We start from the raw sequence: 26710 nt of genomic DNA on the forward strand, positions 1-26710 counted from the left end.
GACAGTGCTGTAGGCCCTCATGTAAGCAGCACAATGCCAAACACCAAGTGAGTTTCAGTTGCCCAGCCAAGCAGTTATTATGGTCTAATTCACTTCTCCACACATTGTCTTAAATACAATGGGTGTTTACACTAAAATTGTTATTTTTGCTAAACCAGTTAGAAGTTCTTCCTCGCACAAACCATCCACCCACCCTACAGTTTGCCTGGCTCTGCTAGTCCCTGCACAGCTGTTCCTTCCTGAAACATCTGACACCTGCAAATGGCCCATCTCCCCCCACTTTACTCTTACATGAAATTCTGCTCCTGTTAGGACACGCACATTTTATGTGAGAAGTGCTAGGATGCAGTAGATGCACCCACTTCTGAGCAGCCTTAGGATGCCTCAGTGAAAGATGAGATGGTGGCCATAGTCTCTGCAATGAAAAGGAGTCGGCATGCTGGTCAAGCTGGTGCACAAAAGCATTTATGACTTCTGGGAAAGAATCACATTCTGCAGTTAGGTTCCAGAACTGATAATTTTATCCTGCTAGACAGAATCTTCTCTGTGATTTAGCTGGATATAAAATTTGTCTTTAGTGATGTTGATTTTCAGCTGTTACATAGCTATGTTTCAGTTGTAAATGAGAGTCCCCCTCATTGGAAGGTGTAATCTTGTTTACAAAGTTGTCAGGAAAATATGATGCCTCACCTTATAGTTACCAGATTCAAGGTGAAATGGGATCCAGGAGTATCACTTCCTACAAAGGTTCTGACATTCCCTGAATGTCACAACTGATTTCAGTTGTGAAACATCTATTAACTTACTGACACCCACAAGGAGAGCAAGATACAGAAGGAAACTAAAGGTGCCAATCTGATAGCTCCATGGGTGTGTTCATGCATACCCTGAAGCACCCATTTTGGCAAGGCCTGATAGCTCCACAAATCAGAATCCTTCCAGTTATCTCTGCCTCCTGAAAGCCACTCAACTTGAAGCTCTTCACAAGATATTACAACGGCCACCATCTTTTAAGCCTATCCTGGGAAGACCTTGTTACTCACAAAACAACTGCCGAGTTCACTCAGGACTGGAAAATCTCCCCTTCTACCTCAGTGCTTTCAACTGCAAGTATTTTTCCTCCCATATGGATGCCAGATAAGGTCCTCAAAGTTTTAGAGTGCTTTTTAGCCCTGTAAACCCTTCAAAATATTACCAGCTCAGTAAAAAGGTGCCTCATCTCTTGGTAAATACCAGAGCAGTACTTTGAAAACAGACATTGAGTTTCCTTTCAGAATAGCTCTGAAGCACTGGCTGCTTTGTCTCCACCTAGTTCAGTACAGCTGTTACTAGGAGCAAGAACACTCCACCTTTTCTTTATAAGCCAATAAATGTATTTCTAAAAGAGACCATCTAATACCTTCTACTTACTTAAGCTTTCATCTATATACCTTGGAAAAGACTCCCTTAAAAGACAGAGGTAATTACTTAAAAACCCTGAAAAACATAAGTCTGAACTTTAGATCTTGACTCTTATTACCCATTCTTGACTTTCTGAAGCCTCACCAACAGCACACAAGTTGTATTTTGCTTTCCCTATCCACCAAAACCACTCTGTTCTCCAGAATTCCGGAAATCTCTTAAGGAGTTTAAAAACTGCCCAGGTACTCCCTAAAAAACTTGAAAGCTTCTATCTGCAGTAGTCACAACTGACTTACAAGCCTAGAACTAGCTACTCCCCACTCAAGTAAGAGGCTCTTTTGGTAAGGCAAAGATTTATTTATCAATTTTCATGTATCATGTCAGACCAACAGATATTTACACAACAATTTGAAATACACAGTATTTGCATTTTATACAAGCAACTAAGTGCAGCCTGTAGTAGGCTTTCTACACAGTATCCAGATACTCCCACTCCTACGTAATTCCAGTTAAAAACCAACATCTGTAATGCTTCCACAAGCGTTTCTAAACCTGAGAAGTTTTAGTATATCCTTTCAAGAGGAAGACTGCAATTAAAAGCCACACACATAAGCTTATTTAAAGGTTGTCACTCCAATTGCAAATTATTTGCTTCCTTTGAAGCAAGATCTGATATACTCTCCCTTAAGCCACATGATACTTGTGATGGCCCTTCTGAAGAAGTGCTGTCTGCATCATCTCCACAGTTAAGCTCTTCATTTTCTTGTTTGGATTCCTCTAGAGCCAGACTCTTTGGTGTCTCAAGATTGTCAGGTGCTTGCCCAGTTAGCCTCTAGAAACAGAAGACAGTGAACTTAATATTTTTTTCTACTTAATAGCCAGTGCATACTGTGCATATTGAATTAAGCAAACTAATTATCTTCATTTGGAGATTGTTGATATAATTAAAACATTCCTCAGTCACAAAAATCTTAAGACACTTGAGTTCAACTCAAATTGCTACCTCTAACTCACAGACCACAGCTGCTTTGTGGACTGTTAAGTCCTCCAGAGGTTCTTCCATAGGACACATTTTATCTTAGGCAACCTAAAATATGGGAAACATCTTCCCAAGCTAAATATTACTATAGTACTATATAGGTTTAATTTTAGAAAAGTTACTATACAACAGTTCATTATTTTTCATCAGAGATAATGAAGCTACATTAAGTCTATATGAACTATAAGACCCAACAGCTTCTAGCACTTGATGATCAAATTAAAAGTTCCTCATCTCATCTGATCCAAGGAAGAAAAACAGGACTGTAAGAGGCTGCTCTTGAGGCTTTTGCTTGTTTGATGTCTTAAGGCTCATTAATGCCTCAGAAGTGAGCAGCTTACAACTAATAAGTGAACTTGACTGTTGAGGAACTGCAGAGAAGTTTCCAACTACATTAGTTCTTTAAATCCTTAAGTCATTTAATTTCTGCCTATGGGCTTATCACTAACAGGCAGCACTCCCTGAACACCAAAAAAAATTTCAAGTGTAGCAAATTAGTGGAGTCTTTCAAGACTGATCTAAATAATTGCACTAACTGAAAATTAAGTTGATCAAGTTTACTTCTTGATTAATCAAGTTGCTTGCAATAGTCTTCCATTTTGTTTCCACCTCCCCAGCTAATCAGAGAATCAAAGTACTTGCCAGGCACCCAGCTTCTCATCCCTACAAAAACAACCTAGATGGTAATTTTAGTATCAAAGTTCCATGGCTATGTATTTATCACAGCTTCAGAGGCTGTTACAGACAATCTACTCCTGGGAGAGGAGGCATGGAATCAGTGACAACTACCTGACCCCAAGGAATTCTCAGAGGAAGCTCTTTGAAATTTACAGGTTTATGAACCCTACAGACTTTGTGTGGTAGCCCCTTTTGAGTCACAAAACCAGCAAGTCCCTGGTGAAACCCTGACTTTAAAGAGCGTTGGAACAGTGAGAGGGAGAAGGGAGCACCTCTTTGTGCCCGTTTCAAGTTCAGTTCCTCAAAGGACACAGCCAGTACAAACACTTCATTTAGCCAGTAGCCACACACAACCTACTAAAAATTTGACTTTAAGTCATCTCAGAAAAGTGAAAAATGAACGCTTCCTTCCCTTGTCCCCATCTCTAACACGCAAAGCCTGTTCTGTTAAGACAAAAGGTTGAATCTCCCCTTCAGAAAACATTGCTCTTAGTACTTTCTCATTACTCCCGTGGGTTCCAAGGTGGAAAAACTCATCCCCTAGAAGGGGCTTTATGCCTCTGGATTAAAGCAATCCTGCAGGAAACAGGTGAGACAGTAATTTAAAATGAAAAGTTGTGTAAACACACAAAACAGAAATCATGATTCCTTAAAAATCTTCGCTGGTTTCTCACATTTTCATCCTACAACATTAACTAAAAATTCCTTTAAGTACCTCAACCAAGCTGGTCATATAATGCACATGTTCAGCAAGGGACATTAGCTCTTCATTTTCTTCTTTTAGGCGGGCAATTTCACCATCTTTCTGTTCGATTTCTTTGTGCAACTGAGTTGAAATAAAAAGGTGTTAAAACAGGAAGACAATATCCAGTGGTAAAGAAGTTAATTGTCTTTCACTAGCTACCTTTTCATTTTCTTGAAGCACTTCATACAGAGCCTTCCTCCTTTCTTCAGCCACTTCTTTCCAATATTGAGATGAAGGACTTCCTGAAGTAAGAAGCTACAATAAGTCTGTGCTAAGACTGAATTCTTAAGATCACCTTAAGTATACAAGTGTTCTCTAAACTGTGATAAGAGCTCACTATGTAGTGTATTCTCAGAGATTAGCTGTAAATCTACAACTAAAGACCTAAAGTTACAGAAAACAGATACTACACTGTATTAATGGCTATACAGGCAGTCTTCAAGAAGCTGCTTCAAGCATTGCAGCAGGCTTTGCAAGATGGTCACATTTGCAAATGTCAGTCTTAATGTGTACTTTGTGGAAGACATAAGTCTTATTCCCAAGTCACTGTCCATATTGGGCTTAACAGTTCTGAGAAACTGCACACACAGCACTCAGCCAAGACAGGCTTTCATTTCAAGTTATGAGCCACTTGAAAGCTCAGCACCAAGCCAAAGTAACAAACTACAGGACTTCTTAACACTGCTGCACACAATGGTTCTCTGCTACTGGTTACCATAAACTCATTCTTAAACATTAGATATCTATACTGTATTTACTATACTATAGAGGATACGTATCAATTCCTGCTAGGCATTGCAAAAAAGCCATAAAGCCCTTATCTGACAAAGGAACCGTGTTTCAAGTTAAAACACTAGGCTCTCACTGGAATATAAGTGCAAGAAAACATTTCAGGAATTACCACATACCTTTTATCATGAGATCTATAGCCTGAACGACATCATTCATGTTCTCATTTTCTTGCTCCTTGTTCACAGACACCTCAGCTTTACAAGATTTTGAGGTGAACTTGTTATTCCATAGTTTCCTTTTGACTAAAGATTTCTTCTGCATAAAACACAGGCAAGTTTAACAAAAATACAAACTTGTAAGTCTGCTCACTCACGGCTGCAAGTGAAGTCTTCCTCAGTAGGAAGACCTACTTCCTTCACATTACAGTTCTAGTTTACAGACATCTTCCTCAATACCCATAGGTTTAGCAAAAGAAAAATCTCAAACATTTTCCAGAAATACTCCAAAATTGCTCGGTTTTAATATTGTTCATTACTCAAATAATAGCAATCTTAAGTTGTATCATACTACTTAGTGGATTATACATATTTTTCAAATCTATTAGTTTTCAGTTAAAAGCTAAAAAGCATTTCACCGCGTAGAAATAATTACACATCTTTTAAACTCATACCTCACTACGTCTGCCAACCAGGCAACCTGTTGCTGAAGGCTGAATCATTTTAAGAGTCCGTCTTGGGGCAGCACTGCATGTGGTGTCTGTGAGGTACTTCTGAAAAGACAAATAAAGCTTCAGATGGTTGCCACTCTTCTCTACATGAACTGAAACTTAGGAATCTGTCATGCTTCCATTAACGTAACCCACGGTTCATCTTTTCAAGAAAAAAAAGATGATGTTATGTCTATGCACAAGCCTTATAATGTCTATATGTCTATGTTAAGGCTTGTGCTTGTGTAAAGAAGAGGATCTAATTATTCGTAGCAGAGATGGATCTTAATCACATGAAGCTATGCTCAGTCCCTCCTCTTAGAACACCCTTACCCTTCATAAAGGAACTTGAACAGGTCTTACAGCAAAAACATAGCCAGCTATAGTGCAGTGACACGTGAACTTCAGCTGAAGCTCTCAAAGTTGCATTTGACAAGAGCAGTATCAGACTTAGGGGGAGAGACAAAAGGAAGTGCAATTGCAAGTTTATGTGGTGAAATCACACACATCACTTCAGGCAGCTTTTGTTACCTGTGAACAAACCCTCAAGTGGTGACGATTTCAACAGATGTGTTGGTTCTATTATCCATTAAAATGGATCTAAAGCTTCCTTGCTTCGATCCAGAGAGGCTATTGTTTTGTATAAACAGTATGTTTATCACCTTTCCTGTCATGTATAAATACCCATTTCCTGCATTAGAGCTTTCTGATTGGGTTGGTTACACTGCCACCATGGGACAGCAAACAATGGCAGACAACCAAGCAAGAATAGCCAGAATACAATGCCACAGCAGCGTGAGAAAGTTACCAATTCACATTGCACTTCACATGACAAGAGTTCGCCTTTCCCACGGCAGTTTCTGCCACCAATTATCCTACTGTTGAACTACAGGACAAACACTAACTGCTGTGGGAACAAGAATCACACCGTGTGTCAGACACTTCTTGCTGCTATTGAAGGTTAGTTAAGTATACTCTGCCAAGAAATTATTGACGAATACTTGAGTTAACCCATTGAAAGCGCAAAAGCCACACTGTGGAATTTATACCCTACAGTCACTATAGGACAAAATTACCATGTGTCTAAGTCAGACTTATCAATTGGCAAGTTTCATCAATACCAGAAATTTTCATTACCATCACCCTATCCCTCATGATAGAGGGCTACTAGCCTCTATTTTACATGGTACTTGTACAATTCCAATTAGATCCTACATTAAAAAGTTTAATAAAAAGAGTCTTGACTCTTAATAGAAGAGACTGGAAGAGGTATAAACTTTAGTAACTTATTAGTCACCTCTTAAAAACCTAAATCCTTTAAGCATTTCCACCAATTCCAAGGCAACTATGGTTCATGTGGGTGACTTCAGAAACAGAACTGCCTGCATGAATACTTCTGTTAAAGCATGCTGAAATCAAGGGAAATTTAGCTTGTAGTAAGTTCGTTCCTATAAAGGACAGACTACAGAACCCACTCTACAACTCCTTACCAGACTGACTCAGTAACCAAACTAAGGCAAGTAGCCAACGCCTAAAAAAAAATCACATGGAAAGCCAGCAAGCTCAGTGTCAAAGTAAAAAGGACTTGCTGAGCAATAAGAAAAGTTGTCATAAGCCTCTATGCCCAAGCAGGACAGCATGTTCCCAAGCCACACTAACTGCCAGGAGGTTACTCAAGCCAAACGGACATAAGCCAGGTGGAAGCAGATTGCAACAGATCCCTCTGTACTCCTTCACTGGATATAAAGCTTGTGTCAGAGGGACCATTTCCCAGAGAATTGAGTGCAAACCTCAGAACAAAGCAAATTCTGTATTTTAGATACTCTTAATAAATCTCATCTTCTACTTCCTATCCCTTATCTGCTCCCATATTCTAGCTTCAAGACTTTAAAGCCTATACCTGCAAAGATCCTGATGATTCTTCTGCACTCAGTTTCTCTTTCATTTTGGAATTCATAGGATCACTGGAAGAAAAAGTAAAAGAGATAGTAACATCCGGCTGCAACCGAAGCTCAAGGACACTCGTTACAGAATATTACAATTTCAGTTTATCAACTCTTACGACAGCATTAAAAATTCAGTCATGAATCGCGTGCTCATCAGGCTCTTCCAGAGCCTGTGGAGCCCCTTTGGGTTCCGCCCCGAGATAGGAGCTGCAAGCGCGCTAGAAACCCAAAGCCCTGAAGAGACACCCCGAGCCGCCGCCACCAGCGCTGCCACGTTAGCCCACCACGAATCACAGCCCCGTTGAGGTTTTCCACTGGGACGGTGGGCTACCACAGACGCACACCCAAGATGGCGGGGGGGCGGCACCCTCCCGTTCCCGCCAGCTCAGCCCGCATCGCTCCGCCCCTCTCCCCGGCGCGGCCAATGGGGAAGCGAAGCGCGAGCCCGCCAAGACCCAAACGCGGCCGTGAAAGCCTAAGGCCCCCCCTTGCCCCCAACGGCTCAACCGAGACGGAGCGGAGCCGCCCCAACCTCACCGCACACGCCCAGGGACCGCGAACAACCCCGATCCCGCTCACCACCGGCCGCTCCCTCACGGCTCCCGCCAGCGCGCGCCCCCCACCAGCCGCCCGGTGTGCGGCTATAAGGAACGCGGAGGGCGGAGGCACCGTCACGTGATCCGACGGCCGCTCTCCCAGCCAATCGCAGGCCGCGCTCCCCCGTCCCGCGGGCGGAGCCACGCCCCGCGGGAGGCTGGCGGGAGGGCGGGGGCTGGAGGAGGGGGCGTGGCCGGGGGAGAGAGAGGGCGGGGCGGGCGGCCTGAGGGGGGCCGAGACCCGCAGGAGGGAGGGCAGATCGAATACTGCTGCAGGTGCTCTGGGGAGAGCTTTCCACCCTGAGGAAGGGGAGGGGGAAACTCAAGAGTACAGCAGTGGGATATGAGACACCTCAGCTATGAATATGTATCTGGCCCTGCCAGTGCCTTGGAGGGGGGCACAGGCCTGTCTGGTGCAATCGGCCCCTCGGCTGGAGTCACCTGAACTGAAGCTGTAGGAAATGAAACACGCGTGCATTGCCTGGTGCTCATCCTGGCTAGTACAACATGGCATAGGCAGTCTACTCACTCCATATTCAAAAATCTCCCTGGAGCTTAAAACTAGATACAAAGTCTCTGGCTGCTTTCTCACTCCCATAATTTGTTGTATTTTATAAAAGATGTTGTATCAAACCAAATATAATTACATACCCACTTTATTGTCATCACTCCTATCTAAATACAGTATAATCTGCAAAACCGGGCAAGAAAATGAACACGGTTAAGCCACAGCAAGTGATATACAACTATAATTTTACATATGATACAGACTACAACTCTCCATCAATTATGCATAAGGTATGATGTTAAATTTGTTAGAGTCCACTTTACAATTATGTTCTTGCAAATATTTGCACGTTTAATCTTTTATTTATGCAAATAGTATCTTCTATGATTTGTGAGTAAACATTTGTAGAATTAAGGACACATTCCTTGCAACCAAGGCCTCATAGCTAGCTTAGAGCAGCTATCAACATTTTTTTTCCAGGCAATATGATGGAGCTACTAGAAATTAGGATAATTACAGAGAGAAGTAGGGTGGAAGGGTGGAAGCAAGGACAGATAGCCTGGGAGGAATACAGAGAAACTGTCCAAGCAGCCAGGGATCTGGTTAGGAAGGCCAAAACCCTGACATAATTAAATCTGGCCAGGGAGGTAAAGGACAACAAGAAAAACTTCTATAGGTATGTTGGTGATAAAGGGAAGACTAGGGAAAATGTGGGCCCTCTGCAGAAGGAAATGGGAAACCTGGTTACCTGGGATATGGAGAAGATCGAGGTACTCAATGACTTTTTTGCCTCAGTCTTCACTGGCAAGGGCTCCAGCCAACCATCCAAGATGCAGAAGGCAAAGGCGGGGACTGGGAGAATGAAGAACTGCCCACCATAGGAGAAGATCAGGTTCAAGAACATCTAAGGAACCTGAAGGTGGACAAGTCCATGGGACCTGATGATATGCATCTGTGGGCCCTGAGGGAACTGGCAGATGAAGTGGCTAAGCCACTGTCCATCATATATGAGAAGTTGTGGCAGTCCAGTGAAGTTCCTGCTGACTGGAAAAGGGGAAACATAACCCTCATTTTTAAAAAGGGAAGAAGGGGAGACCTGGGGAACTACAGGCTAGTCAGTCTCACCTCTGTGCCCGGCAAGATCACGGAGTGGATCCTCCTGAAAACTGTGCTAGGGCACATGGAAAATAAGGAGGTGATTGGTGACAGCCAACACGGCTTCACTAAAGGGCAAACCGTGCCTGACAAATTTGGTGGCCTGGGCTGCATCAAGAGAAGTGTGGCCAGCAGGTCGAGGGAGGTGATGCTCATCCTCTACTCCACTCTCGTGAGACCCCACCTGGAGTACTGTGTCCAGCTCTGGGGTCCCCAGCATAAGAAGGCTTGAGCAGGGTCCAGAGGAGGACCATGAAGATTATCAGAGGGATGAAGACAGGCTGAGATGGTTGGGGTTGTTCAGCCTGGAGAAGAGAAGGCTCCAGGGACCTTATAGCAGCCTTCCAGTACTTAAAGGGGGCTATGGGAAAGCTGGGGAGGGATTCTTTATCAGGGAGTGTAGGGATAGGATGAGGGCTAATGGTTTTAAACTGAAAGAGGGTAGATTTAAATTAGATCTAAGGAAGAAATTCTTTCCTGTGAGGGTGGTGAGACGCTGGAACAGGTTACCCAGAGAAGTGGCTGCCCCCTCCCTGGAAGTGTTCAAGGCCAGGTTGGACGGGGCTTTGAGCAACCTGGTCTAGTGGAAGGTGTCCCTGTGCATGGCAGGGGGGTTGGAACTAGATGATCTTTAGGGTCCCTTCCAACCCATTCTATGATCTATGATTCTGTGATTTCAGACCATTTATCAAGATCAAAGTATTTATTTAGCATGCCACTCTGTCAGTCTTCTGTTTGGAAATAAACTGTATGGCACGAGAATATCTTAAGGTGAATGTCATGGTCCAATGAAAGAAAGAAAGAAAGGCAGGACATGAAAAATGATGAATTAGGAAATCTTTAAACAAGGATAAGGAAATAAAGCTGATCTCTCTTGCATAAACTTGTTCAGTCTCCCATTGATCCATTTAACCTTTCATTGTCCACAATATCCTTTGGCAAGTACTTATAGAGCTCGAATAGCCATTGTCTGAAGAACCCCCTCCTTTTTGTTTTTCTTTAGAACCCAGTTCCTATAGCTTCACTTGATGTCCCCAGTCCTTGTACTGGAAGACACCACAAACAATTGGTCCTCATCTAGGCCCCTGTTACACAGATTCCCCTCCAGTTCTCTCCCCCATGTCTACTTAGCCATCCCTTATGTGAACAGTGTTCCATCTTAAAAGTGCACTGTATGCTGTTTGATTTGCCTTTTTAACCACTGTTGAACATCGGGATGACATTCTTGTGGAAATGTCTGTCATAACTCTGAGACCTTATTCTTGAATGATGGTCAGTTCAAAGTCTGTCATTCAGTATATGAAATTAAGATTTTTTTTTCCTATGTATGTTCTTTTACATTTATCTACACTGAATTTCCTTGGCTGCTGTATTCACCAGTTACTCAATTCCATAGTGCCCTTCTGCAGCTTGTCAGTCAGCTCTGTTCTATTACCTTGAATAATATAGTGTCATCAGCAAGCTATCACCTCAGTAATCTTTGTCTTCTATCAAGAAAATGAAAATAATGTGTGCAGAAATGTCTAAATTACTATTGTTCTCTTACAGTACTAAAAAAAAATTCACGCTCTTAATTTAATTCTTGTTGATTCTAGAAGAAAATCTGAAATTTCCGTATTCTAAAACACTAGCAGATATGCTAAACTCTGGTCAAATATACACATAAATCTTACCAGCATTAGATCTCCTTTCAGAAAGATCTGGATACAGGTAATGTATACATAAACACAATATAGAAACCTTCCTATTTTTGTGTTTTATGCACTGTTATATAGAAATATAAATATGCAATATAAAAGCCAATGTACAAAACATTTAAATTATATGCATGCATAGATTTATATACATAAAAGGCAATGTGTGTATTTTATGACTGTGATACAATTTTTGTAATACTGTTTTCAAGTGAAACTTTCTCAAAGATTATCTTTTCAATAATTCATTTTAATTCATAAAAAGTTTTCAGGTAGGTTTACAGTTCAGAAGTGGAATAACTGCCTTTGGAAATGTTGATGATTGGAACAGGCTGAGGTAATGGGAGATGGTTCTGATGTGACAGTTCTGTTTGTTTTTCCTTTTAATTTGTTCCTTGCTGGAGGCATACTATCTGGATGTTTTTTACAAAGCTGCCACTCCTTCAATTAATCCAGCTGAAGAACATGTCCTATTATGAACCACTGTGTCTCAGTTTTCCTTCAGTTCAGTTGCTTCAGTTTGAAAGGTCTGTAAAGAATCCCTTCACCATGTCAGAATGAACACTGAGAGCTGATTATTAGAAGCTTATTCATAGTCCGCAGTCTTAACTGTGGGAAACTAGTATAATTTTATATATATATATATATATATATATAAAAAAATCTCACTAAAAGGTTTCAGGTTTCTTTATTGTAATAATTCCCATTTTTTTGGCTGAAGGTTAAATTTAAATAGGGGTTATGGCATTTTTACATGCAAAAATCTGTCAACTGAATGTTAGCAGAATATGTGGTTCTTCAGACTGAGTGCAATATAATGCATTTCAGCTTGTTTGTTTCATAAAAAGTAAGACTCTCTGTCATGAATACTTATGACTGTTTGCACTTCAATTGAGCCTAAGCAAACACACCGAGGTTTCCCATAGAGCTCAGCCAATTTGTTAGATTATTCATGGCAGTAGAGAATGTGTACTTTTTAGAGCTTTTATACTCCATTGCTATGGATAAATGTTATCAGTTTTTATAGCAAATGACAACTGAAAAAAAAAAAGCTTCTTGAAGGACTTCATGTGCCTGGGAACATGGGAATAGGTGAGAAGGCACTACCCAGTCTCGAATAACTCTGGAGTCCAGTCTTGCTTAGACGCCTGTGTGTGGAAACTTCCTAAGCATTATACTGAGAGAGTTTGGACTTAGCTATGTGAATCGGGTACTGGCAAAACAGTATTTCTACCTGACAGTCACATTGTGCCTTTCGTCAAGGCCTTTACTGTAATCCACAGATAATTATCTAGTTCTGGGGTGCTTAAGGACTCTTTTATTTCTACGTGCTACATTAAGTGCATGTAAATTACATTGTAATTTTGTATTTTGTAAATTACATGACTACGTAAATATCATAAATGCTTTCCTATTTATTAGCATTTAATGTAAGACACTGTGTAGCTAGTTTTAGATGCAGAGAACTACTGTGGAGAGGATCAAGGGAGTCAGTGTTGTGCCTCTGAAGCACGTGAATGTCTTATCTCGGCCCGGCTCCTGGTGCTAGCCCTGCAAAAGGGTCCAGGGAAGGAAGCCCCGAGGCTGGGTTTGGGATCTCTGAATTAATAAACAGGAGCTGTGGCTCTCAGGGTCCCTTGACACTGTTCTCCCCTCCCTTCTGTCAGATAGAAAGGCCATTTATTTAAGGGATAAATCGGCTCCCCGCAATCCGCCGGGTGACACTAGGTGGCAGCGTGGCATCACGTTGCCTAAGGCAGCCCCTCCCTCAGCGTCTTGTTTCTGTGACGTCGTATAGAGGAGCGTTTCGTGTGTTCCCGACAAGTTCATGATTTGTCTTCTTTCCCCTAGGTTAATCAGCACGGAAGGCTGCATGCTAATGAAACTCTGTCCGTAGAAAGGATTTTATATATACACATCACAATCCGGGTATAATTCATAATGCAAGCTGGTTTTCAATGATGGCCACCGCTATTAATTAAATCTCTCCAGATAGCCTGCAATTTTCCTGTATTAGAATAAAAGATCGTCCTGTGAATAGTAATCCTTAGTGCTTCAGAGGTGAAAGGTTAAAAGAAAAATCCACACCTCACCTTCTGAATCTTTCCCTAGTTAAGTACTGTGTGAGTCACTGAGACACCCCTTTAAATACTGTTAGGTCCTAAGCTTCTCAGCTATAGATTTACCATGAAACAAAAATCGTTTATGTAGTGCTTTAAGATTTAAAAATAAACCACTCTCTGTAAAGGCTGGGAATTATTAATCTAAAGCTACTTCCAGTTCTGTTGACTACAAGTATTCAGAATATTATTTACAGACTGAACAAATAAATCGTTTCAAGTTTTATTCTTGCAAGCACCTGCTGAGCAAACACAAAACCTACATTGGAACATGACTATCTTTGGTTTTGATAGATCAAACCAGTCTAATAAAGACAAATGCATTGCACATCACTAACTAAGAACATAAATTAAAGATGACACAGCATGGTGACAAAGAGTCAATAGTCTTTCAGATACCAAAACACTTTGTGCAATGGACTTTGAATTGCAGGTTTATATACACAGTGCAGGCAGGGATCCTTTGTTTTTAATGTGCATTTCAGACATTTTCAAAATAAATGGAAAGTTTCGGAAACAGAACATGCATTTGCTATACAAAACAAATGGCCAAGCTGTTAAAAAAGTCACAGCTACCACACTCAAAGAGGCAATTGATTTGGTGTCAGTGTTTGGGGAAGCTATCATCTCAGCAAAGGCACTGAGAACCTTTAGTTACTTTTGACATCATAACTGCACATACTCAGCACTCCTAAACGAGTCAGGAAAGCACAAACTGGACAAGCAGAAAATGAGAACTCACATATTCAAGTGTATTTAAGTATATATATATATAGACACGCACACACACACCCTAATTATTAAGATGGAACAAACCCAGCAAGATAGTAGGTACAGTTCAGCCAAAGGTTAGGCTCAATACCTCACATGCCCAAGAATGTATGGCCTGCTTTATGACCACAGCCCTACAACTAGAAGGCAGGACACAGGGAAGCGATGAATGAAGCTTAATATTGTACAGATAGCTGTGCAGTGGATATATAGTTGTCCACAGCATGATATAAGGAATGTTTTACACAATAAATATTGCCATTTCTCTACACAAAAGCATTCCTGTTATGTCTTAGAAACTAATGTTTTCTCTAAAGGCAGAAAAGAGTCAATCACAATATATTTTGAAGTATATAAAGAGTTTTAATTGCCACCTAATTTGTCTTGTTTGAATTTAGAAAATACCAGCAGATAACAGAATCCATCTCTCCCTAACTGAGTGCTTAAGGACTGAGGGCTGGTGAAGGAAACCATTTCACGAGACAACAGATCCTTTCCAAGGTGTTCGAGTTTTCCCAGATCCGTTTCTGAACTTTTCCCAGATCAATTTGCTACAATCTGTTAAAAACTAATTATTAACTAGAAATTATTAAGTTTTAAGTAACTAATTATTAAACTGGAAATTAAGAGCAGAGGCATCAGAGTACAACCTCGCCCACATGCTTATAAGTAAACATTTAACTCTGAAAACATGAGTTAGACTGTAAAATCACATAAATTTTGGAAAAAACCCCATCAAGGTGTTTCTATAAAATTCTCAATCCTTTTTAATTTACAGAAAAAAACCCACAGTTTATTATGCAACTGAAATGTGAAAAAACCTACAGTGCTTAATTTCACTGAAAACCTGAAGGAAACAATAAAATGGTGCACAGAAAATACAAATTTTTCAGAGCAGAAAAGGAAGAAATACACAAGCAACCAGACATTCCAAACTTGCAGTGCTTCTCAGAACTGCATTACTCAAAACACTTTCTCTCCCAAAGAATATATTTTTGTGACAAGGTCTCTCCTACCTGCACATGGGCTCTTGCCCACGCTGCCTGATACTGTATTTCTCCAGGATGACAGCTGAACAGTGTCACCCCCCGCGGCAGAGACCAAAGCCCCTCGGGATGTGCGTGCATTTGATTCCTCAAAGACTACACAGCTTCAGCTACATGGTAACGTACAAAGTCCTCCTCGCTTGGAGTGGGAGAAAGACTCAAGGGCACCAGTTTATTCGTCTCTGCTATGTTAACCAAGCAGAGGCTGACCCACTCTACTGACTGTTTTGCTCAGCCTGGATTTAACATGCACAAGAAACTCTATTTTTGCTGCGCTAATTGGATCAAAGCCTAAAAAAAAGAACTATTATGTATTTTGCATATACAGCCACAACCTACTTGTCAGGTTTGTTTTGTATACCACGCACGTTTCTCTCTTCTTAATGATAAAGCTTACATCATTTTAAACTAGATTTGAAGAGAGGCAGTCTGTCATTAGATCAAGTGTTACATTTGCAAAACACACGAGCTTTCAGGCACACAAGCCTCTCTTATAAATGATACAACACTGCATAACCAGTAAGAAGCATAACAATAATGTACAATTACCTGGTCAATAGAATATCAATAGCATATAAATATTTATTTTGCTAAGTCTTAACTCTGCATTCAGTAAGAGATGTTACTTAATATATATTTTAACTAAGGTGCTGATATTTTTCTACTATATGAGCTTCATCATTATGCACGATGGAGGAAAAGCACGACTCTAAAGTAGGACACGACTCAGCTATTGCTCATGGCTTTAATAGTGCAGATATTTCTGCACATATATGTATAATAAACATACTTTGATTGGCTGATGTACTCATTTGTGTAAACGTTGTCAGGTTATCTTTACTAGCCAATGAGCGAAAAGAAAAAAATCTCTGAGTTTGGTAAGGGAGGTAGCTATCTATATAAAGAGGAACAGCAATCTATACACAAGGAACCTGGAGTGATTTCAGTTCCCCATCCCCTTCTGAAATGTTGTGAAATGATTCAAGCAGCTGGGTTTGCAGAAGACAGGTGGTGGCTGCTTAACGTGTAATACTCTGTACTTGATCTACTGTTTCCTCTAGGTGTGTGTGTATATATATATATATATATATTTCCTCTAAATATATATATTCCTTTCCTCATAGCTCTTCTACAAAGTCCTCCAGAAGAAAAACTGTTCTTGTGCCAGCACTACATTTGACAAAATTTTTTGGACGCGTTCCTCAACCTGGGGCTGGGCAGCTGCCTGATCCCTTGTGACAAAGGGCGGTAGCTGTAGCTGCATCCCTGCACTTGAGAGGGCAGCTGGAGTTACTGGGCTGGAAGAAAACTCTTTCCTTTCTCCTCCACAGGCAGTCAAGGCATCAGTTCCCTCGGAGGGCCTTCTGCGGCAGAGCAATCCCTGGCCTGAAGCAGTGCTGCTGCGCAGGGCCTTCTTTGCATCGGCTGTGCCGGCACAAAGAGGGTCACAGGCCAAGTGTGAGTCATGGCTTAAAATAGCAGCGGGCACAAGACAGAATTTCAGACTGCAGCACAAAATGCCGTACAGGGCAGCAGGGCAAACAAAACCGCTTTGACTGAAAAAGTGAGTATCTAAACACAGCTCTCGTTAAGGCCAGACTGATACTACAGTTAAAAAATGCTGGCATTTTGAAATAGTCCCAGCAGTGCAGAGCTAATGTAATACTCCTATTTAGATGCCTTGCTTTCTACATCCAAATAAAGAGTTATTTTCAATAGGCATTACCATTAGAAGTGAACAGCTGCCTGTGAGTGGGTAAAAATTACCTGTTTCTATTCTGTTCCTGTTCAAACAACAGGGGAGCGTTCTGGATAACTCCTGTGACAGGGAAGGCAAGATGGAGTGTTTGCATTGGAGGGCCTGACTAACACTGGGTGAAGACAATGAGGTGTAAGGGTTGTGACACAGCAGCTACCTACAAGACAGGCAGGAGGAAAGTCGACATGGTGTCCAAGGGAAAGTGTGTAAAGGAAAGGTGCACTAAAGGGACATAATATGAAGGTCAGGAGAGAATAAATGAAACCAGCAGAGACAAGTAAGAGTGGAGACCAGGGGAAAAAAAGACTGAAATTTACTGGATTTTATTGGAGACTGTCATTGCCATGCTGCGTGGGCTTTAAAACACAATCAGATGAGATAGACGGTGCCCATGCTTGTCTTCCGCTTGTAATCTTTTTAATATCGTGGCTGTTCTGGTGAGTCATAGGCGCCAGCTTCCAGAGGGAAGGTGGGAGAGATGCCTTCACCCACCCCAGCAGCCTGTGTCTCGCTGTAGCAGAAACCAGGGAGCTGCCATCCCCTCAGATGTGGTGCAGCATGGCGTGAACCTGCACTGCCAGGCGGTCTGGAATCACCTTCAGCCTGGGTAATTTTGGCAATCGAGGCTTTCTCTGGCATGCTTGAGGGGAGGCAGGAGGGGTGGGCCAGCAAATGCCTGGGCCCGGCATGGAAGATGGCGATTCCTCCTACTTGCTTCGGGCCTGCCCATCTAAAGAACCCAGGTAAAAGTAAGCTGTGTCCCTGCTCCCCTTCCATTACAGGCAAGGCGAAAGGAAGGAGGTATAAGCCTTTCCTTGTAGTAGAGAAATAAAAATGCTTACTTTTCTCCAAGGATTAGGTTTGTGTCTCTGGAATAGCAATTACTTATTTATAAAATTTAGCCAGCCTCCCCTCAGGAAGCATTATGACCACCACGGAGGAGCACTGATTGTTATACACGGGCCGTGTGGTGGTTTCTCATGCGAGATCAGTACTAGAGACAGACCATCATGTAACCTTTTAGTAAATATTGGGGGGGGTTGGTTTTTTTTAGTTACAGTTTACTTCACATATGTGTAACGGGCTGAATACAAACCCCAGTGAAAGAAACTAAACAGCATGCGCCACTACAAGACTGAAAAGCTGTATTTACCAATAACATCGCGACGCTTAAGGCTGAAACAAAAAGTATTCCCTTCGTGCCCGCCGGGACCGCGGCAGGGGACAGACGGACCGAATTTGTGGAAGAGGCGTTTGGCGCGGGGGTGGGGGTGGGGGGGGTGCTGCCTTGGGCAGATACCACCTCACGCGGGGGGTGGGGGGAAGAGGAGGCGTTCCCTTCCGCCCCCTTTGCCGCCCTGCCCTGCCCCCTCCCTTCTCAGAACTGCGTTGAGTAACTCCATCCGGGTTCTTGTCCCGCCGGCCATGCCCCGCTCGGCATCACGTGGGACAGGAGGGCGGTGACAGTGGGGGGGGGGAGGAAGGAGCAGGGAAGTGCGACCCGGATTGTTGTTGTGGTGACAGCTCGGAGACGCTCCGCTTTCTTGTTCTCTCTTCTGTGCCGCTCCAGAAAAGGAGTGTCTATGGCTAGCGAGGCCACCGCTGAGCCTTCCTGCGGGCAACAGGAGATTCTCTCCCCCCCGGGGACCCGAGCGCTTGGTCCGCGCCGGCAGGGCGCGCGTGCGCAGTGCGGGCAGGGCGGTGCCTGTGTGACTCAGGCGCTGCCATTTTGAGTGGTGGGTCCCGGCTGCGCAGTTCTGCTCCGCGCTCGCTCCCGTGCCGAGGCACAGGCGCAGACCCAGGCGCTTCCGCTCGCTCCTGCCGTCGCCTTCGAGGACGTCCTGGGGCTGCCTGGGCGAAGAGAGGCTCCTCTCGGCCTTTTCATCCCTCTCCCGGCCGTCCCCGTCCTCCGCCACCGCTCCGGGATCTCTATGCCCGCCGCCCTCCGTAGGAGCCACTAGCGCAGGGACCCGCCGCCGTCTCCTCCTCCTTCGCTGCTGCCACCGCCGTCGCCTCTTCCTCCTTCTCCTCTTCCTCCCTCCGCCACCATTTCCCCACTCCCCGGCACCGGGGCGCTGAGCTAGACTATGGGGACCAGGTTGGGGCTGAGCAGCGGCAGAGCGGGCGGCCCGGTCACCGTGTCCACTGCAGCAGGGATGGGGGGGCTCCGCGGCTTCGTGGCTTTATCTTGACATGGCTCCTCTCCGTGCTGCTAGCAGCGCCGCCGCCTCCACTGCTCCTCCTGCGCCCGCCGGCTGCGGGTAGCGAGCGGGCCACGGTCTCGGTCTCTTGTCTGAGTCTCTCAGTCTCTTGCTTAAGTGGGGGGGGAAGTTTCGGGAGGGGTTCCTTTTTTGGTTTTGTTTTCCTTTTTTTCTTTTTTGTCAAGAGAGGAGGGGGGGGGAATACTTCTTTCCCTCTTCTTAACCTGGTCCGACGAATTTGCTAACTTAAAAACTTTTAACCCCGACTAATCAAACACCTAGGGGGGAAAATGTCTGGAGAGAGGAAGAAAATAACCTGATAATTGGGGATTTGCTTTTGGGGGGGAGGGTGTTTTAGAGGTTTAAAATTGCAACCTAGAGTTGCAATTTGAAAAAAACCTCGCAAAAAAAATTTGACACCGAAAACCTGTTTTGCGAGAAAAGCAGGAGCAAAACTCTCCATGTTTTCCAAGTCGTGACCATGAAGTGAGAGGGGAGACGCCGTGCTACTGTGGGTGTCCCGCTGCCCTGGGCACAGCCTGCCCGCTGCAGCCTCTGCCGTCTTGTGTAGAGAGAGGCCTCAGGAGAAGCGAAGAGCATTGGCCATGCACAGCCTCGGCTAACCGTGCTCGCTGTGGAGTGCAGCAGCAGAGAGAGAGCAGGATCCCCGGGGGATCAGCAGCCCAGGGAGCGTGTGAGGTGTTGGGGGATGTAGGGCTCTCCCACTGGTAAGGAGCCCGGGTTTGGGGCACTGATTAGGGTTTTAGTCTCTAGGTCAGATAATACTGTCCCTTGAACCCCTGCCCACCCCTCGTCTATGGCCATCATGATCCCTCTTCTCTTTGGCAGCAGTAGCCTCAGGGCAATGATGTGCCTCATGATGAGCAGGATGAAGTTAGAAATGACTCCGCTGTTTTTTCTCTTTGCTCCCCTGCAAACCAGCACTGTGTTGTCTGTAGTTGATTTTGTTGTTGTTGGCAGAGAAATGTTATATCTCCCAGGATGTGCACTCCTCCTTTGCACCCTTTTCTCTGCTCTCCACCAAGTGTAATAATTCTAAAGAGAAAAAAAAAGACGGGCAACATAGCAATAGTGGAAAGCTGAGAATAATAATCAGTAGAGTCATGAATCTGGCTGGGGTAAAACGCAATTTGTAATTTCAGCTTCGTTTTTTTTTGTAAGCAGAGCAAAAGTACCCCCCCATGGATTGGGCTTGTGCCAGTTGCTTTTTATTGTACACATAAATTGTGATAAGATTTGTTTTTGTTTTTTTTTCATTCTTACCCACTTATTCCTGCGGCTAAACTGTTCAAATTTTTGTCTTCAAAATTCTTAGGGTTTTTTTCTTGGTTTATTGTAAAATCTCTTGTCCAGCCATGGCTGGACAACTACTTACTTTGTTTCTTGACCCCTCCGATACGACATTCTCGTAAAATATTGCCTGAGGTGCGGTTTTGGGTTACATTAGCGTTTTATCTATTCAGTCGCATTAGCAGGAATAGAACGACTTGTTTCTGTTGTACTTGAGTCTTACGAAAAGGTGCCCATAGTTTAGCGACAGTTTCCAAAGGCTTTAGTACCACCTGTATTACAAAATGGGGGACCCAAACTCCCGGAAGAAACAAGCTCTGAACAGACTTCGTGCTCAGCTTAGAAAGAAAAAAGAATCTTTAGCTGACCAGTTTGACTTCAAGATGTACATTGCCTTTGTGTTCAAAGACAAGGTAACTTGGTTTTAATGTTTCTCTCTTACTGCGTTGTTTTGCAGTGCATGTTAACTATGCTGTGCAAAGTCTTGCTGCCTGATTGCATCTTATGGTTTATCCTGAACAGATTCCTTTGACTTTTTAACGTTTCTTTAATTGCTATAATATTTAGTTCATGTTTGTCATGTTTGTTTTTTGTATGTTTGTAGTTTTGTAATGCAGAGGGTGCCACTGCCTCATTAAATGATTACTTAGTAACTTCTGTATTGGGTAAATATTTTTCAAAGTTAATACTGTAATTTGCTAAGCCTAATTGGGGTCTGAATTGCATAACTGTTGGCTGTGAACAGTCGAGTTGAAAAGGGAGGCCTGGCTTAAGCGATAGCTAAAGTTATTGCGCTTATCTGGTTAAAGCAGAAGGGAAGACCTGGCAGTTGAAGGGAGGAGTTGCAAAATGCGATACTGAAATGGCCCAAGTGCGCAGGCATATGTGAAACTGCTGCTACCATTTTGGAAGGGAGCAGGGAGGGAAAAGAGGAAGTCTTTTACTTGGCTGCTGCGTGTCTGGGCCGGGGTGGGGAGCCTGGTGATATTTCTAAAGCTAACTATAGACCCAGAATTGTAGGAGAGTTTCCCTGCACAGAAGGTGAAGAAAAGTAGGTGTTTATAGTAAGTGAATGTGCTGAACAAATTATGAGGAAGTGAAGGTAGAAGCAAATGGCGAGTACATAGTGCAGGAAATGTGTGTAGATGAGCACTGAAATCGTTTAATCCCCTCGCGTATAGTTCATGTGTTTGTTGTAACAGTTATGTGTTTTTTAATGAAGACTCTTGTTCTTTGCATTTTTTAAATTGAAAGTTTCCTTAAAATTCCTTAGTTCAATTTGGTTTTGTTCATCAGTTCTAGTGCAAACAGAGATAGATATAGAGGGATGTAATTTATTGGTACTGTCTCATAGTAATAGAGAAATATGAATGTTTAAGCAGTGGTAACAATTAAATTTTCTTAGATGACATGGCTTTTAATGATTTTAGTTGGAGCATTTGTACTGCTTTGTGGTGGTTTTGTAGAAATTTGTTGCAGATGCATGTTTTAAATCCTACAAAAGTTGCTTATAGCACAGTGTAGTGAAGATGTCCATCCAGTACCAGTTTGCACAAAGTAGGAGTTTAGTTCAGCCTAGCTTGGTCAGCAAATAGTTGCTTGTTATGTATGTTCTGGCTGGGGATGTGGAGGATTATTTGATAAAATACGCTTTGTCTGTCATGTAGTTCTTAAATAGGTCAAGACTTCTTGTGAGCTGTAAGAAAGCTGTTAGAAGCAGACATACAACTCTAAGCAGTTTTACATAAAGCAAAAACTGTTCTTCCAAATTCCCCATAATGTTTTTGTGTTGCTTGACAGATACTGAAATACTTGTAGTGAGTATAAAAGTTACTTAGCAAATTAAAATTGTCCTCCTTTGAGGAGCTTATGACTTGTAGCTAACTTCAGATTGGATCTTGATCACTCAGTGTTACCAAATGTGGCACTGAAAGACTTCACCTTTCATAAAAGGCCAACTGTAAAGTATTGCAAAGGGAAAAAAAGTGTTACATGATTTGCAAAGAGAAGCTTGCAGAGGGCTCTTGGTCAGCCTATAGTCATGTGTCTACATGATAAAAGGGCAGTTCTGTTAATGTTTAGATACAGCTTTAATGTTTGTAAGATTAGTGTGTAAATCTGTGTCTTTGGAGACTACAAAACCATGTTCAACTTCTTATAAAAACTTGTTGGACTGATTCTGTTTAATTTATAAAATTTTGCCTGTAAATTTTAGTGTGGTTTGTGTCAAAGTCCTAATTTACGTGATGTGCGCTTTGTGCAGGAATGCAGACAGAAAATAACATTCTGTTATATCTATAATTGCCTAGAAAGGATTGTAATCTTAATGTAACCTATGCTTTTTTTAGAAGAAGAAGTCAGCGCTTTTTGAAGTGTCTGAAGTGATACCAGTCATGACCAATAATTATGAAGAAAATATCCTGAAAGGTGTGCGGGATTCCAGCTATTCTTTGGAAAGTTCCTTAGAGCTTCTGCAGAAGGATGTAGTACAGCTTCATGCACCCCGCTACCAGTCTATGCGCAGGGTAAAGTTCCTCTTTACGCTTGCTGAATTCTAGTTTTTCAGCACTTGTGCCTTTCTTTGTGAATGTTAAGGCTAACCTTGCTGGCTTTATTTTTTTCAACTTCTGCTGCATAAGGGTTCTGAGGGCATGTGTTTATGGGGTATTCTGAAATTCAGTTTAAATATGTAGTGCTCAAGCTTTATCTTTCATCTGTCTCATTCAGATATCCCTTGGAAGTTATATCTTTCTGCCATCCTTGTCCTTTAGTAGGCATGTGTTAATTCTTGCAACAGCTTCTGCTGTACAGTGGTTTTGCTTTGTGATTATTGGAAGATAGTCTTCGCTGATGTTTTGTTGAAGTTGGAATTTATATAAACTGGATACTGATAATTAAAACTCACTGGAAGGCAATGAAGACTTTAGTTGTGCTATGAGTAATACAAATGGAAAATTACACAAATATGGTAATAAGAACCACATTTAAATTATGTGCCTGTGTAGGTAAGTTGCTTATCTGTATCTTTGACTAATGGAGGAAATGTAAGTACAGAACTTTACTATTTACAGGATGTGATCGGCTGTACCCAGGAGATGGACTTCATTCTTTGGCCTCGTAATGATATTGAGAAGATAGTCTGTCTCCTGTTTTCTCGGTGGAAGGGATCTGATGAACCCTTTAGGCCTGTTCAGGTATTTGTTTAACTTCAATAAGTAACTTACACTTGGAGGGGAGGATAAGTAACCTCTTTTCTTAACCAGTAAGTTGGTAAGGTATGTGACTTCTGTGGATGTTGAACAGTATGCTGTCTGTTCTTATTTATAAAGTAGTCAATGTTCTGAATGCCAAATTCTGCCTCCTGTCTTTATGCACCATTATGTTAGCACTTCCAAAATTTAAGTGTCTGAAGGACCTTTGCAAATGACACGTATGTATAAATACCTCTTATCCTGTTAATATTTGTAGAAGTGGATTAGGTGTGACTCTTAGTACGACTGAATCTTTGTCTAAATATGGTGTCGTTAAGGTTCTGTGAGTATCCCAGGTTGCTGTATTTTGTTAGATGAAAGAGGGTCTGAGATGGATGGAATTCTTGCTTTATAATTTTACCTTCAAATAAACTTCAAACATTTTAGACTATTTCTTCAGTAGCCAGCTTTAGCTGTTTACATTTGGATTTTTGAACAATGTCACGTATTTTCTGTGCTGGTTCTGCAATAATAGTAAGTTATTGGAAGAAATGTGCTGTATTGTTGATGCATGGTGGTGTTTCGCCGCAACAAGCTAAATCTGGTTTTATATAGGCAGTTAAAGCTGTACCTTTGAATTGTTGATACATCATTGCAATGACTAATGTCAGTGTTGGCAGAACAAAACTAGGGAATTCTTTAAATTGTGCCAAGTCTCCAGTGTGTCGTTGTTGCTGTGGTCCCCAATTTCTGCTTTTCATAGATGAGAAAAAGAAACAAAAGTGGTTGTAAAGCCCCAGATTGAAGGAAATTAATTAGTTAAATGTGAGCTTTAGCTTAATAAATATGTTATTCCCCTCCCTCACACAATGCAGGCCAAGTTTGAATTTCATCACGGTGACTATGAAAAACAGTTTCTGCATGTTCTGAGCCGAAAGGACAAGACTGGAATTGTTGTCAACAACCCTAACCAGTCAGTGTTTCTCTTCATTGACAGACAGCACTTGCAGGTAAGCTTATTTTGTTCCTCTTTTTAACAAGTGTGTTTTAATCATAAAATGCTTTTTCTTAGGAACATCAGTGATTTTACTGCAAAATCCTCAAGTAGAAAAATTGATTGTGGATTCATGCTTGTCTTTCAGCAGTTTCAGAGGAAACTTACGTTATAAATAGGATTCATACATGCAAAAACTATGGTCCACAGATGTGTTCACATAGAATTGATTTAATATTCTTGTATTAAAAATTAAGTTATAAAATACTCAGCAGTGTTTTGGAAAAATTAAAACACTGACTTAATTTGGGTGGTACTACAGAAATTACTGAAGTGAAGAATGAACAGAATGACGAAAATATTTTAGACATTGGAGGACACAGACTAATTTTGAATTCAAGCTGTTTATATGGATGAAATAGTGGCTTTTAAATGTCTATTCTTCCACAACCAGCAGCAAGCTAACAACAGGGCTGAATCTGCTGGGGGTCTGCTGGGTAGTCTTGAGTTAACTTTCATGTTTAATAGCTTTTTCTTTGGCTTTTGTTTGTCTCTAGACTCCAAAAAACAAAGCTACAATCTTCAAGTTATGCAGCATCTGCCTGTACCTGCCACAGGAGCAGCTCACTCACTGGACGGTTGGTACCATAGAGGATCACCTCCGTCCTTACATGCCAGAGTAAGGTACTGGCCAGCAAAATGGGGAAGATCACGGAATGCAGCAGTGGATTTTTCACTTTCCTCACCACTTTATTCTTTCAGAATTTAGAAGAAAATGGACTCATGTTCAGAACACTATACATTGTGAAACTTGATCATCCTGGATTTTTTTTGTCATTGTATCTCAGAACTTTACAATTTTTTTTAGATGTCTTCTGCATGGACCTTGTGAAAGAGAGGATGCTCTGCACACTCCTGCACTGCATCAGCATCTTACTAAAATGTGAAATGAAGGGACTGTACACTGAAACAAATGTACCCGAAAGCACAAGGTGATCATTTGTGGTGGTGTTCCCATTTGTGCTGGTCATGCCCCCTAACATCTGTAATGTTAACCATCAGTATTTGGAGGGTGAGAAGTGAATGTAACGGGTATAAAAGCCTTATAGCTTTGCTGTTAATGATTGTATTGAAGAGCACTATCATTCATTTTAATGAACAGAAAAGTGGCTATTACAATAGGAAGTAAATGCGGGAAAGAAATCTTTCTTTAAAAAAAAAGCATCTCATTTAATGTGTAGGCATTTTTTGCCTCTTTTATTTTGCTGGGCCATGTCTAAGTTTACTGGCACTTTCGTTTTGGATCTCTTTCCCCAAGTTGCTGTATAACTGTATGAAAGTATTCTTTTGAGTTGGATGCATTTATACAGATGAGGCAGACCTGGAGTCTGAAGTTGCTAAAGCAGCTAAAAATAAAGTAAAATAGCTGCAGAAACAATGTTGGTAGAGGATTATTTTTTCTTGAGAGTTGAGACTTGTAAACTTGCAGGTGAACTGTGCAGGAAATACTGGTTTCTAAAACATTTCTTATGGAAAACCCACGGAGGTTTTTTTCTTTTGAAATAGACATTATAAAACAATGTAAAATAGTGTTTGGAGTGTCAAAAGTTGGTTCTGACAGACATTTTAAGATTGTGCAATGATAAAAGGAAGACTACTGTATAGTTTTGATGACAAAGAAGGCTCTGCTTAAGGGTTGAGTACTTTACTGGAGTAAAACTGCATAAGCCTGCTCCCTTTGGATAAAACTAGTGCTTACCTGTTTAAAACTTGTATTTAGCTTTTGTTTGGAATTGGAAAAAATTGGAATTTAAATAAATTAGCTGAAAGATGACTGGTTTTATTGATGGAAATTCTGTGAATTGAATTCTAGTAGTGTCTTACATCTTGACAGTTTCACCCATTGCAAACACTGAAAATGTATAGACTGTAAAATGGTATTAACAAAGATTAGTGGCAAAGGTGTTCTTACATATGTGGGCAATATGTTTTGAAAAGTAGCCATCAGAAATAATCTTATTATCTGTGTACCAACAAAATATGGTAGTATTTTTAGCTCTTTGCTCATAAAGTCCTACAGGTTACACTGGAGCAGCCTAGAAGAACACCACCTGAAA

The 26710-nt window shown here is 41.9% G+C and overlaps 2 protein-coding genes and 1 long non-coding RNA gene across 9 annotated transcripts; 1 reads left to right on the top strand and 2 right to left on the bottom strand.

The window, feature by feature from the left end:
- Positions 1–1737: 1737 nt before the first annotated feature.
- GMNN (geminin DNA replication inhibitor) lies at positions 1738–7922 on the bottom strand. Of its 6 annotated transcripts, none has more exons than XM_074876887.1 (7): positions 7827–7922; positions 7202–7265; positions 5266–5364; positions 4772–4910; positions 4023–4105; positions 3834–3944; positions 1738–2233 (listed from the first exon to the last, which is right to left on the bottom strand). In XM_074876887.1, exons 2-7 carry the CDS (start codon positions 7256–7258, stop codon positions 2030–2032), a joined length of 693 nt encoding a protein of 230 aa, XP_074732988.1. In that variant the 5' UTR covers positions 7259–7265; positions 7827–7922; the 3' UTR covers positions 1738–2029. The 6 variants fall into 6 exon arrangements, with proteins under 6 accessions (XP_074732988.1, XP_074733007.1, XP_074733018.1 ...); XM_074876906.1 differs by having other exon boundaries at positions 7785–7866; XM_074876917.1 differs by lacking the exon at positions 7827–7922 and adding an exon at positions 7780–7798.
- A 9282-nt stretch (positions 7923–17204) lies between these two features.
- Positions 17205–18280, bottom strand: LOC141946722 (uncharacterized). The gene is made up of 2 exons (XR_012629911.1): positions 18050–18280; positions 17205–17626 (listed from the first exon to the last, which is right to left on the bottom strand). It is a non-coding gene; the product is annotated as an uncharacterized LOC141946722 (long non-coding RNA).
- Positions 18281–18621: 341 nt separating this feature from the next.
- On the top strand, positions 18622–26427 carry C1H6orf62 (chromosome 1 C6orf62 homolog). Of its 2 annotated transcripts, none has more exons than XM_074876956.1 (5): positions 18622–20821; positions 22757–22933; positions 23480–23602; positions 24475–24609; positions 25151–26427. In XM_074876956.1, the coding sequence occupies exons 1-5, from the start codon at positions 20693–20695 to the stop codon at positions 25274–25276; spliced, it is 690 nt and encodes a 229-aa protein (XP_074733057.1). In that variant the 5' UTR covers positions 18622–20692; the 3' UTR covers positions 25277–26427. The 2 variants fall into 2 exon arrangements, with proteins under 2 accessions (XP_074733057.1, XP_074733067.1); XM_074876966.1 differs by having other exon boundaries at positions 25462–26427.
- The last annotated feature ends 283 nt before the right edge of the window (positions 26428–26710 follow it).

The sequence above is a fragment of the Strix uralensis genome, chromosome 1, assembly GCF_047716275.1.
Source record: "Strix uralensis isolate ZFMK-TIS-50842 chromosome 1, bStrUra1, whole genome shotgun sequence".
Lineage (NCBI taxonomy): Eukaryota > Metazoa > Chordata > Aves > Strigiformes > Strigidae > Strix > Strix uralensis.